The 13,257-nt window shown below is 39.7% G+C and overlaps 3 protein-coding genes across 3 annotated transcripts; 2 read left to right on the forward strand and 1 right to left on the reverse strand.

Moving 5' to 3' along the window:
* Positions 1 to 433: 433 nt before the first annotated feature.
* Positions 434 to 3,271, forward strand: LOC6630320 (UDP-glycosyltransferase UGT5). Its single transcript, XM_002053394.4, has 4 exons — positions 434 to 820; positions 1,627 to 1,698; positions 1,771 to 1,958; positions 2,019 to 3,271. Exons 1-4 carry the CDS (start codon positions 568 to 570, stop codon positions 3,084 to 3,086), a joined length of 1,581 nt encoding a protein of 526 aa, XP_002053430.1. The 5' UTR covers positions 434 to 567; the 3' UTR covers positions 3,087 to 3,271.
* A 1,275-nt stretch (positions 3,272 to 4,546) lies between these two features.
* Positions 4,547 to 6,977, forward strand: LOC6630319 (juvenile hormone esterase). The gene is made up of 4 exons (XM_002053393.4): positions 4,547 to 5,596; positions 5,649 to 5,972; positions 6,029 to 6,161; positions 6,221 to 6,977. The coding sequence occupies exons 1-4, from the start codon at positions 4,582 to 4,584 to the stop codon at positions 6,390 to 6,392; spliced, it is 1,644 nt and encodes a 547-aa protein (XP_002053429.1). The 5' UTR covers positions 4,547 to 4,581; the 3' UTR covers positions 6,393 to 6,977.
* A 4,373-nt stretch (positions 6,978 to 11,350) lies between these two features.
* LOC138910916 (UDP-glycosyltransferase UGT5-like) lies at positions 11,351 to 13,077 on the reverse strand. Its single transcript, XM_070207068.1, has 2 exons — positions 12,793 to 13,077; positions 11,351 to 12,734 (listed from the first exon to the last, which is right to left on the reverse strand). The coding sequence occupies exons 1-2, from the start codon at positions 13,037 to 13,039 to the stop codon at positions 11,407 to 11,409; spliced, it is 1,575 nt and encodes a 524-aa protein (XP_070063169.1). The 5' UTR covers positions 13,040 to 13,077; the 3' UTR covers positions 11,351 to 11,406.
* Between the last annotated feature and the right edge of the window lie 180 nt (positions 13,078 to 13,257).

Consider the following 13,257-nt stretch of genomic DNA (forward strand, 5'->3'; position numbering starts at 1 on the left):
TTCATGTTTTCTTACCGGCTTGCAAAGCAACAAAGCAAAATATATACATACATACATACATATTTATATTTCTATGAGCATATAAAATATAAAACACGAATGACAGGGCAAAGCAGACTTGAAATAAAGTAAAAGAACTGAAAAAGGAAAAAACAAACTCAGGCGCCATGATAAGCCAGTACACTACAAATATGCATGTTAATACATATGGAGTATGTAGTATGTATATAATACCATATCATATCGGTGTATCTCGCTATGTGATTAAATTATAAAGCGCTTGAATAACAGTTGACCTATGTTTGACGCATGTTGTGAAATAACATGCCCATACCCAGAAATTAAAAGAGCGTAGGGTGCTCGGACAGTCGCCATGGCTAGATTATTGTTAGGCAGCCAGCCGCTATATTTACCGAATTTGTGTGAGAATTCGTTAGTTTGAAACGAGGTAGCAATACGTGTGGATCGCGCATGGAATAGATCGTATAATTGCTCAATGTTAATTACACATTGCAAAGTTACTTGCAATTATTAGTTTACTACTGTGATTAAAAAACAACAATTCAAATGTCGCATTTAAGCAACAAAACCAGTTTCATAGGCCTCGCGCTATTGTGCCTGCTGAGCAGCGTGGCGGCCTATAACTACCTGTTGGTGCTTCCCACTTCCGCACGTTCGCACTACAATGTGGGTTCGGCGCTGGCCAAGGGCCTGGCGGCAGCTGGTCATCAGGTGACCCTCGTCTCACCCTTTGCACTAAAGAAACCAATTAAGAATATTAACGATATGCCGCTGCCGAACGTCTTGAAAGCTATGGGGGGTAAGTAAACGCCAGTCGAGCCCGGTTTATGTATATTTGTTATTTCATCATCAAATAGAACAATATGTAGTCTATCCTATCGAGTTGTCAAGTAAACAATTATCATTAAATGCAGTTGCATAAGTATTGATATGAAAACGGAGCAGTGGAACAATGTAAGAGGCCCATTTTCAGCAAATAAGAATACCAATTTATTTATTTGAATTTTTCTATACTCCAATCTGATGGCATATAAAAATAAAAAAATTGTGATACGATATTAGAAATATAATTTGGCTTAAAATCGACAGCTAGAAATGGAAGACACATAAAAGATGTGAAGAACTTGTATTTCGTATAATTTGAAGCGATGTACAGTGTGTCAAGAAAGTGTTTTGACAAAGCGAAAATTTCATATTTTACAGATTAATATGAAATATTAACTACATTTTTAAATGTTTTTATGTGTATATCAAATATATTATATCAATTTCCATTGCTTTAAACAATTTCTAAAAATACAAATTCTTTGTAATAGTTTTTCTAGCGCTTACGGTTGACAAGATTATCGCTTTCCTTATGAAATTGATCTAGACCGGCGCGATTGGCTATCTATCATTTATATATAGGTACACATTAATACACTGTTGATAATTGTACATACATTTATACCCTCTTTTTTCGCTCGTATTGGGTATTGGATATGTCAAGACTCAGTTCGCAAGAATATACCATATATACATAAACTACTCCAAATATATATATTTGGCATAAAGCTCTCGATGCTATTTTCTAAACTTACTTTCGTTTCTAAACTTCTCTTCCAGGCGATATAGACAGCCTATTGAAAAAGTCAGAACAGCCAATTATACAACAAATTATTGGATTCTATGATATGGGTGAGTTCACAAAATAGAATTCTTGATCGTTACTTAGTGTTTCTATTAATGTAATTGTTGTATATATTAAAGGCCTACGCATAACTGAAGCATTACTTAAGGAGCCGCTCGTGGTTCAGCTGCGACAATCAAACCAGACTTTTGATGCTGTCATCAGTGAGGTGTTCCTGAATGAGGCCCAATTTGGCCTGGCTGAACATTTTAAAGCACCACTCATTGGACTGGGCACCTTTGGAGCCATTAGTTGGAACACAGATCTGGTAGGTGGCCTTATGCATGTGAACCTTTCGAGGCTTTACTCACACTTTACCTTCTGACAGGTTGGCTCGCCTTCACCACCGTCGTACGTGCCGCATGCGCTGCTCAAGTTCTCGGATCATATGACCTTGACCGAGCGTGTTATCAATTTGGCGTTTCTTAGCTACGAACATCTGTTCATGAAGCTGTACTATTTACCGAAGCAAGAGCACATCTATACCAAGTACTTCCCTCAAAATAAGCAGGACTTTTATGACATGCGCAAGAACACGGCACTGGTGCTGCTTAATCAGCACGTCTCACTGAGCTTCCCCCGGCCCTACTCGCCCAACATGATCGAAGTAGGCGGCATGCATATCAATCGCAAGCGTCAGCCGCTGCCGCAAGACATTGAAGAGTTCATTAAAGGTGCCACACATGGCGTCATCTACTTTTCCATGGGCTCTAACTTGAAGAGCAAGGATCTGCCGCAGGAGAAACGTCTGGCACTGATTGAAACTTTTAGCAAGCTCAAGCAGCGCGTGCTTTGGAAATTTGAGGAGCCCAATTTGCCCGGCAAACCGGAGAATGTTTTCATCTCGGACTGGTTCCCGCAGGACGATATATTGGCACATGAAAATGTAATCTTGTTCATCACACATGGCGGTCTGCTTAGCACCACAGAATCCATTTACCATGGCAAACCTTTTGTGGGCATTCCCATTTTCGGCGATCAGTTTCTGAATATGGCTCGTGCCGAGCAGAATGGCTATGGCCGGACTGTTGTCTATGAGGAGCTAACAGCCGAGCGTCTAACCAAGGCTATTCAGCAGCTCGTGCAGGATCCGCATGCCAAGCAACTAGTCGAGGGCATGTCCGCTCGTTATAAGGATCAGCCGCAACTGCCTCTGGAGCGTGCCGTCTACTGGGTGGAGCATGTGACCAGGCATAAGGGTGCGACGTACTTGCGTAGTGCATCACAGGATCTGAACTTTGTGCAATATCACAATTTGGATGCCATTTTGATTCTGTACGGCGGCATTCTGTTTGTATTCTACTGTTTGCTATTGCTCATACGCCGTGTGTGGCGCGCCCTGCAGAACATCTTTATGGGTCGCCAGCAGAAAGAGCCGAAATTGAAGCGTAATTGAGTTAAAAACTAAGCTTAAGCCCTAAGACATGTTTATATTGTATTTTGTGAACGGTATCTGTATCTATATGGGCCGTATGTTACGCCTTTGCTTCTGCTTAAGCTCATAAAAATTTCAGTGCGAGCTGCGGTTGGTTTTGCTGCCGGCGCCAAACTTGTAAAATAAAATCGAAAATATTTTGTATAGCTATCGACGATTTTTACTTCGCTGTGCGTGGGTGGCCGTTTGTTTTAAGTTTTTTTTTTTTATTGTCCTATTTTTTCGTTTTCTCTCCTTGTTATTTGTTTCTTTCTTTAGCTAGTTGCAAATAGTTAACGCTTCAGTTGTAAAAATGCCCATCAGCGCGCTCAAATTTTCAACAGTGAACCCAACAGAACTAGTGCCGTGGCCACGCCCACGCTCCTGCACAAATGTCCGCCTACACTCCGCGCCGTGTTTTTTTCTACAGTTGTTTCCGGAATGGGCATGGCTGGGGTGCTGTGCGCTCGGGAAGGGGTCCAAGAGGCGTGTAAAAGTTTTAGCGAAACTTATTGAAACTGTTTTGGGCCATGGCCGCACTGGAAAATCAGCGTCCGCGCCGGAAATGTTGGCGGCGGTAATGGTGGCGGCCGCATTAAAACTGCAAGTAAGAAATATACAAAAAAAAATATATATATACAAAAATGGAAAACAAAGGGAAAAATAACAGGCTGGTAAAAAATGCAAGCGAAAAAAGAGGCAACTGTTGTTATTATTGTTTTTGTTGTGGTAGTCGCTGTTTCAAGGCTTCCTGTTGATGCGGTTTAGCGATGAGTTTTCAAAATTATAATATTTCAAATAGTCGTCAACTGATCAGGGTAATAGCGATATGAGTAACTTTATACATATATAAAATTTAATAATAATTTGAGCCTGTTTTATGCATCTAACTAACATGGTTTCTCTTATTTAAGTTTCAATTTTTTAAATGAATCTAGCAATATCTTATTTAATAATTGTATCCTGGCTGACTGAACGGAATTTTTACTAAAACTTCGTTTTGAGTCGAGGGTGAGCACGGAGTTTAATTCTTTCTAGGAAACGCATTTAAAACAACTCAACAGTATAGTTTTGCATTACAAACGTGGAGCTATGAGACTGAGACTAGCTTTGTGTCTGAGCATCGTACAGACAAGGGTAGTGGCCGGTTCAACTCCAGAAGCGATTCAAAATTATTATATTGTTGTTTTGTCATAAAAAAGCTGTTAAATGTATTTTTTGAAAGGTCCCAACCAGACTTTTGTTTAAATAAATTAAAGCAAAAGTTTTTTTCTTTTTCTGTTGTACGCATACAACCGAGGATCAGTGTATATCAGCTGTGTGAATCTTTGCTGTTTTGTGGCTTTTTTTTAAAAGCTGGCATTAAGTAACTTCTGGGCAAAGCCCCACGCAGCGTTGCGGGAATCACATCTAAAATCTATAAATATACAACACTGCACTTGATTCAAAGCAGTATCAGTGTTCGCTGAGCCGCAAGATGTTCAGCTTCATTTTGTTCGCTTGGCTGCTGTCCTGCAGTGCGGTGCTTAGCGTTGAGGTTGACTTGAACCTGGGCCGCATACGTGGTATCAATCTGACATCGAGACTGGGTGTGCCGTTTCATGCTTTTCGCGGCATACGCTATGCAGAGCCGCCGCTGGCTGAGTTGCGTTTTAAGAATCCACAGCCAGTTAAGGCATGGGCCCCGGCTACTTTCGATGCAGAGCAGGACGGCCCCATGTGCCCGCAGCCGTGGGACAATATGACAGATGTCTCAGAAGACTGTCTGCGTTTGAATGTCTATACGAAAAATCTAAACGCAACTGCTCGTCTGCCAGTCATTGTGTTTCTGCATCCCGGTGGATTCTACGTTTTCTCCGGCCAAAGCAAATACTTTGCCGGCCCGGCGCATATGATGGATCGCGATTGTGTACTGGTCACACTTAACTATCGTTTGGGGAGCCTAGGTTTTCTGGCCACAGGCAGTGCAGATGCCCCCGGCAATGCTGGACTCAAGGATCAGGTGCTGGCACTGCGCTGGATTCAGCAGCACATCCATCGCTTTGGGGGTGATCCTCAGTCGGTGACGCTGCTGGGTTACAGTGCGGGCAGCCTGAGCATCGGCTTGCACATGTTGTCGCCGATGTCGCGGGGTCTGTTCCATCGTGGCATTTGTATGAGTGCCTCACCCTATGGCCAGTGGGGATATCAGACAGCGGATGTGCAACTGGCACAGCGCCAGGCACGTCTGCTGAACTGCCCAGAGAAGCCACTAAAGGATTTGGTCAGTTGCCTGCGTGAGAAACCTATGCAGGACTTTGTTAGCTCCTACAACGGCATGTTCGAGATTGGCTGGAATCCAGTGCTCAACTGGCTTCCAGTCATTGAGCAGGACTTTGGTCAGGAGCGTTTTCTGCTCGAGCATCCATACAGAACGGCTCAAAGTGGCCACTTTTACAAGGTGCCTCTTATCACGGGCATCACCGAGTTTGAATTTCTCTCGGGCGCATTCTGTGAGTATATGTAGTTGCAGCGTTATGCATTCTAATTCGTTCCACCTGACAGTTGATTTGCGCAATGACAGCATACGCGAAAAGCTTAATGCTAACTGGGAGCATTTTGCACCTATAGCGCTACTCTTTGAACGGGACACGCCCCACTCGCGGCAAGCCAGTGCTGTACTACGAAACAAGTATCTGGGCAGTGGTCGCATCGAGAATCCGGGATCCCTGCAAGGCCTGGGAAGGCTCTATAGTGATGCCCTCATAGGCGTCGAGTACCATCGATTTATGCGCCTGATGGCTCCCCATACACCTATATACACGTACTATTTTCGCTACAAGGGACGCTACAGCTTCCTGAAGCATCCCGATACCAATCAAACTTTCGGTAACTATTGAGAGCAAAAAATATATGAGACAAGTTCAGATAATGTATTGTTCCAGGTGCCGTACATCACGATGAGCTTTTGTACTTGTTCAACGTTCCGATCCTAACTCCCCTCCTTAAACAGAGCGACCCCGAGAATTCGCTTATTGAACGGCTTACACGAATGTGGACTGAGTTTGCCAGAAAGGGGTATATATAAATGAAAACAAATATATATCTCAATACTTATATTTATAACACTCTACTAGTGATCCTCACAATGCAACTGATGAATACTTACGCGGTCTTCAGTGGCCGTTATACAATTTCCAAGACCAAGCGTACTTAGAAATTGATATCAATTTAACAGCGAAATATGGCAATATTCATGAAGAACGTTTCAGAGTATGGGATGAACTGTTTCCGGTTCCGAGCTTCTAATTAAAATATGTCAATGTTACTCTTACACATATGATGACATGAAAGATTTGATATTGAAGGATTTGAATTAAGAACAACCTAAAAATGCTTAAAATGCGCTTCACAGCCCAATAACAGCGTACATACATCAGTTTTTTTTGCCACTCCAATGTAGTAGGCGTAGACACAATATTTTTAAATCAATCCTTAGACTTAAAAGAGATTATATACCCTTAGCTTTTGGCTTAAGGGTTTTCAGATATGTGAGGAGAATAATAAAGCTCGTAATTGCTGAGTGTCAGAAAAATATCTTGTATATGTATTCAATTCTATATTCGACAGACTCTTCCTATATAGTTAATTGATCTACTAGTTCGATGTTACTGAACTTTTTCCCTTTTAGTAGAACGCGATCCCTATATATACTCTACTTGCCATTATATAGCTAAAATTGCTATCTAATTCTTAATAAAAAAATACAAAAATATAAATGAAAATGCAAAAAAAAATTACGATCTTGTTAAGTCTTGGCTATTTGGAGAAAAAAAAAAAAAACAAATCTAATAAATGCCAGGTTTAATCAAATGTTATTGAAAAACAAAACAAGTTGTTGACAGAAGAACATAATTTTCCGATAAATAGCAACATCTCCAAGAGTACGCAAAAACGATATTTGATTTAATATGTATGTTTAATTTTATTTTTAAATGTTCACGGCTTAAAATAAAAAAGTTTTACTGGGGCAACTGTTTCCATTCCGATATCGTAATACAAAGTAGTCTCAGACTCAAATTAATGTTGCTAGCGAGACACATCATTTTCTAAATCGAAAGCTTAAAGAACTGATAAAAATGTATTACCTGAAAACTTCTCTCTATTTGCTTTCTAGTTACCGTAACAAATCAATTAGGAAAATATTTATGTAATAAAACTTAATTTCAAAGCCCGACATAAGAACTTAATGAACACGTGTTTCAAGGAATTTGCAATTTGGAATTTTGGAATTCAAAGATCTTTGTGAATTCACAACACTTGAATGGAAAACGCGGGTAAAAGGCTTGAAGAACGACAGTTTACTTTTAGGCTTCAAGCATCTTGCCACAATAAATAAAGGATGAAAAACGTTGATTCCAACTTACGCTTCTTATTCGATCGACCTTGAATATATTTTGAAATAAACGTGGAGTTAAATATGTTGATTTAAATTTTTCACAGCCGGGAATATGCCACGAGTCTGGGTATACCCGCTAGCTATATATAAATAATAAATATTAATATTAAGAAAAAAATATATATAAATATATATATCTATATATAAAACTGTTTGTTTTCACTGACTGACTTACTGATTGATGATTAACGCACAGCCCATACCATAAAAGCTTGGAAGCTGAAATTTTCACTAAAACGGTGTTTCGCGACGGGTACAATCGACTAGAACACTCTTAATATTAATAATATTAAAAATGATACTATGTATTATACAACTAAATAATATTCGTACAGCGTATTCTTTACCCTTCCTAAATTTATTTTGAGCACTGTGATTCAATCATTAAGTTTATTTCAAAATTCAGTTATCGGTCCTTATACGTGTATGTACCTCTGACAGGCGCACACACATTTTGGTGACTTGCTAATATACTTCAATAAATATACATATATCCTAGCGAGTTTTCCCCTACAGTCACAGTTTCAACCTATCGGCCAGTCAGTCAGTTGCGTCACACTGTTGTATATTTATAGATGTAGATATACAGAAACAAATAGATTAAAAGATGGAATATACTTTTATTCAATGAGCTTTATTCATATTTCTTGATAAAAGACAGCATGCGCTTAATCCTTTAAGATCGTCTGACTGCCCCAATGCCCGTTTTTACCAGGCAAAGCAACGCAGATAAGCAAAACCAATGCAACTTTAAAAGACATTTCGAATAACTGACTCCCTTTGATGAATTCTTTTCTATTTATAAGCCCAGGTCTGAAACTAATGTAATTAAACGGTAATTGGATTTGGTAGCATTTTTAAGCCGTGACCGGTAGAGTTTTTAAGCCGTGACACTATTGAAAATGTATTAAGAAAATGTATACTGGTTGTGTCCAAATGTATGTAAAAGCAGAAGGGGCAGACTTGGAATTTTTAGGAGTTATAGACTTCCTTCCATAGCATGCGCTAATCATCAATAACTTACCCTGTTTCCATGAATCGTTAATAAACGATACAAGTTACCTTGCTTATTATTGAGTTTTCAGAGATCATACCACATTAAGTATGGAGGCTCTCGTATAAACTCCAGAATGAACATTGTTCATCCATGAAGGGAGGATTTGCGAAATTCTTTCTAGCAAATACCGTTGAAAATGAGTTTGAGGGAGATCGGATAATAATCGAATGGAACTTATCTTTGTATCTCGTAATATTTATCTCTAAGGTATTTAATCTATCATCAAAGTCAACATTCTTTAACTTGCTGAAAATGAGCTTCAAGCTAACTGGATAAGGTTCAATATTAAATTTTATAATCCGTTTCGTAAAGAATTACGGTGATTGCGTGATGGTACGCTAGTATCACCATGCATTTAAAATTAGATTGTGCATATTTAATTAAATACTCTCTTATGAAGTGTACAAAAATAAAAATGCAAAATTATTTTATTGCAAAATCGTGACCAATAACATTATGTCCTGTGTCACCTGGAAGTGAGGATTGAATGTGGGTGGCTTAAGTTAAACCTCCTTGACCCTCATCCCTCTCTTATTATCTTGGTTGGCTAACTGGTAAAACTGAAATTTGTACATATCTGTGAAATTTTTGAAAATCTTCCACACTTTATAGACTTCTTTATAAGTTTATGTTTGAAATTAACCTCCAACAAATTTGCAAAAGCACAAAAAGGGAGGCACTTTTCTTGTCTATTCTTTAAATTTAATTTTTAACATTCTTATTATTTGAGTACTCTTTTATGTGGGTCAACATCTACTGTATATGACATAGAATTTGTAAAGCTCGGTTACTGTCAAGTCAACCGAGAATTTTCTCCGATTCAGCAGAGAATTTGACAAATGCATTAGGGCAACACTGGCTGACAGAGCTATCCAGCATTGGCAGCATACTTTGCAAATCTCTTATAAAAATTTCTTGCAATTTGCAATGCCAGCAAATGGAGCAACCGCCCGCCCACTTCTCACCTGGACAACATTTTTTTAAAATTGTTGTAAAAACAAGCAACGTTTGTCGACGTCCAAATGAAAATGCAAATGCCAGGCATTGGAGCTCTCCGTGCCGGCTCTATCACCAGGAAAGTAACAAGATGACTGCGAGAAAACTCATTGAATCGACTGATTTGCTGCTGGCACATATTTTTCAGAGTTAACAAACAGAATTTCTGGCATGGACACATTTTTTGACACTTCGGGACACTGGCAACTGGACGTTTACAATCTTTGCCTGACGCCATGGCAATCAGTATAACAAATGCTTTTTTCATTTAACTTTTAAGTTTTGATAATTTTGCTGGAACTACATGAATCTGGCGCTTGATGGTCTGTGTTCTTTTAATCCATAGCTAGTTTGCTCAATATTTTGTTTCGTAAATGAAGTTTGACTATTTCCATATAAAATATCAAAAAGGGGAAATATTGTAAAGTCTGCATTACCCATTGAAAATGAGTAAAAAGTGTATATTGTATTTGTGCAACAACTAAATGTATGTATTATGCAGAAGGAAGCATCTCCGACCCCATAATTATATAAATAATCTTGATCAGCATCAACAGCCGAGTCGATTTAAGTAGCTATGTTCGTCTGTCTGCCCGTCTGTCCGTCCGCCCGTATGTAGAACGCAAGGATCTCAGAAACTATGATAGCTAGAGATTTGAAATTTTAGCAGTCGGTTTCCGATAATCGATATCGAAATCATGTTTTTTGAGAAAATTGTGTAAATAATAAGAGAATCACCAAAAATGATATGTTTATTCTAGAATAGTATATATGCATATATCAAGTATTCTTCATTTTAATGCAATTTATTTTTTCAGATTACCCAAATATTCTATGGAACAATAAGATTTACTGCAATTACATGAAGATCGGTTAAGAAACACGTGTTTGCTTCACAAGCGCATATGGCTGTTGAGTAGAGACGGCAGCAAGTAGTGCGGCCAGTTGCGAGCTTGAGCCCTGCCAAGGGTACTTTTTTTTTTTTAATTTATCTTTGTAATTTATCTTAGTAGTACTAAAGCAAAGTAGCGCGTAGCGCGAGCTGAATTTAGTATAATATGGTTGGAATAAGAGTGTTAAGGGTATCCCCTAGTCGCGAGCTCCCGATTAGAACCTCTTACTTGTTTTAAATTGATAAATTGAATTTATTTTAAATGAATTATGATCTTCAATATGGATCCTTCATAACGGATTGTAATCAAGGACTCATTAAAAGTTCAGCGATCGCAAAGTAGAACATCAACAAATTTGCTCTGTAACTGTCTTGCCAGCTTTTAAAGGCATCAATCGGCACATTGAGCAGCTTTAATTCGTTAAAATCATTTACATTTTCATGCTGCCATTGCCAGCAGCAGCTTTTTATGCAAAATACCAACTACAACTACAGCAACATCAATAACAACAATAACAATAACAGCAGCCAGACAGCGAGCAACAACAACAACAAATAGATTTGTATTTACTTCATGAATTTTTGATTATGCATTTGTTGCTGCGGCCAAAAATAAAGGTGCACATACATCGAAAGTGGCGCTGCAATTTTATATTACGGATACGCCGCGTATGAAGCTGATTGGAGGCCAGTTGATGCACATTTTTTGGTTACCCACACCATAATGAGCTACATAGCAATGAGTAATATTTATGCCACATAAAGTGAACCAATATTATCCAATGTATTCAATTATTCTGGCAACTCTATAATTTGGGTAGGCAAGAGCTATTGTGCATTAATTCAAATATAATGCAAAATGATTTTAAAATTTTATGTTTTATATTTGCAAAAAATTAATAAAAAAAAATTGAATAAACTAGTGATGTTTCAATTTGTCTTTGCCCGATACCTGTTGACCTTGTAAGCTGCACAGCAGCTTCTTTAGCACAACATAAATTGTAACCAAAATTAGTATGCCCACAACCAAGAACATGCCAAACACATCGAGACTATGATAAGCCACAAAACTCAAGTCCTGCGCAGCCACTCGCATATGGGAAGCGCCTTTGTGGCGCAGCACATACTCCGTCCACCAGATGGCCGTCTCCTGTGGGCTCATGGGCTGATCGCGGTACCGAGCTGACATAAGCTGTGCTGTTGTCGAAAATTTTGGATCATTGATTAGACGTTCAATAGTCTGCTTAAATTCCGATGTTGTCATCTCTTTATGGTCGAGTCCCAGACCGAAGCCAGCGCGCTTAGCGCGCTCCACATTCAAAAACTGATCGTAGAAGAAGGGCAGCCCCAGCACGGGCTTGCCATGGTGGATGCTCTCAATGGTGCTGAGAAGGCCGCCGTGTGTGATAAAGAGTTTCACATTGGGATGCGCTAGTATGTCGGGCTGGGGGAACCATTTGCTAAGAAATACATTAGCCGGCTTGTCGGGCAACTGATCGTCTTCAAACTTCCAGAGCACACGCTGTGGTATACTGGCGAAAGCCTTAAGCAGCATCTGCTTTCGCTCCTGTGGAAGATCCTTGCTCCTTATATTTGAGCCCAGGGAAAAGTAGATAACACCCGCTGAGCCGGCGCCTTGAATAAATTCCTCTATCTCTTTGGGCAAGGGGGCTGGCGTGTGAGAAATGTGCAGTCCTCCCACTTCGATCATATTGGGCACATATGGACGCGGAAAGCTCAGCGAAAAATGCTGATTAAGCAATATCAACGAAAAGTTTTTGCTCAGCTCTGCCAAAGGTTTCTTTTGGGCGACATGTGGAAAGTATTGCTCATAGAGTTGATTTTGCACCGGTATATACATCAGTTTCCAATTAAGCCAGGCTATAGCGGTCTCAAAGAAGTTGCGCACACGCTGCCAATAGGTCATGTGATCGCTCAAGCCCGCCGTAACTAGTGGGGTATATGAGATGGGCGAAGTATTGCCCACCAACTCATCGACATTCCAATCCGTGCCGAATGTCGAGAGGCCAATGATAGGCGCATTAAAGTGCGCTGAAAACCCGTAGAGTGCATCGGTACGCAGGGCCTCCACAATGATCAAATCATATTGGGCCTTGCCGGGCTTTAACAGCTCCCGCTGTACTTCGGCATTTTCAAACACTTTCTTTGTAATGCTGATAAAAAAATCATTAATGAATGTGTTCTCCTGCCACACGTTTCTGTAGGCTTCAATATTGGAAATTATATCTGAAATAACTTTTAGATTGTAAAAACTTATGACCAAACATATCAAACTCCAACGCACCATCATAGGATTGAAATACTTCAGGTACGACAATGTCACGAAAGTTTTTTACTGGCTTCTTTTGGGGAAAAGCGTTAACCGATGTAACCTCGTGACCGCGCGATGCGAGGCCTTTCAAATAGGGCAAGACGTTTATGTACTGTGATGGACCCGGAAAGGGAAATATCGCAAGTATCCGTGCGCCATCAAGGAGACTTGGCAGCAATAAAACTAATGGTAAGAGGCAGCAGAGCCGTAGAGAGAACATTTCGTGTGTTCGTTCCCAGCTCTAAAATATAACTAAATTTCTGAAATGGGCGTTGATAAATGGAAAACATTGCTCGGTTTAGATTAGACTGATGGACGTGCATGCGATAACAAATTTAACAGAGGCGATTACATTCATTGGTATGAGAGCCACACAACATGCCCCCATGTTCGGCCTCACCTTGTCCAGCTCGTATGTGTGCTTTTAGTATGAGATTA

The sequence above is a fragment of the Drosophila virilis genome, chromosome 2, assembly GCF_030788295.1.
Source record: "Drosophila virilis strain 15010-1051.87 chromosome 2, Dvir_AGI_RSII-ME, whole genome shotgun sequence".
NCBI lineage: Eukaryota > Metazoa > Arthropoda > Insecta > Diptera > Drosophilidae > Drosophila > Drosophila virilis.

Bases quoted from the DNA above. Each gene is read 5' to 3' on its own strand.
- LOC6630319 (XM_002053393.4), top strand. From the start codon at position 4,582: ATGTTCAGCTTCATTTTGTTCGCTTGGCTGCTGTCCTGCAGTGCGGTG. The intron at 5,597-5,648 runs GTGAGTATATGT...TCCACCTGACAG, and splicing joins ATTTCTCTCGGGCGCATTCT to TTGATTTGCGCAATGACAGC. The intron at 6,162-6,220 runs GTATATATAAAT...ACACTCTACTAG, and splicing joins ACTGAGTTTGCCAGAAAGGG to TGATCCTCACAATGCAACTG.
- LOC138910916 (XM_070207068.1), bottom strand. From the start codon at position 13,039: ATGTTCTCTCTACGGCTCTGCTGCCTCTTACCATTAGTTTTATTGCTG. The intron at 12,735-12,792 runs GTGCGTTGGAGT...AAGTTATTTCAG, and splicing joins AGTATTTCAATCCTATGATG to ATATAATTTCCAATATTGAA.
- LOC6630320 (XM_002053394.4), top strand. From the start codon at position 568: ATGTCGCATTTAAGCAACAAAACCAGTTTCATAGGCCTCGCGCTATTG. The intron at 821-1,626 runs GTAAGTAAACGC...CTTCTCTTCCAG, and splicing joins CGTCTTGAAAGCTATGGGGG to GCGATATAGACAGCCTATTG. The intron at 1,699-1,770 runs GTGAGTTCACAA...TATATATTAAAG, and splicing joins TATTGGATTCTATGATATGG to GCCTACGCATAACTGAAGCA.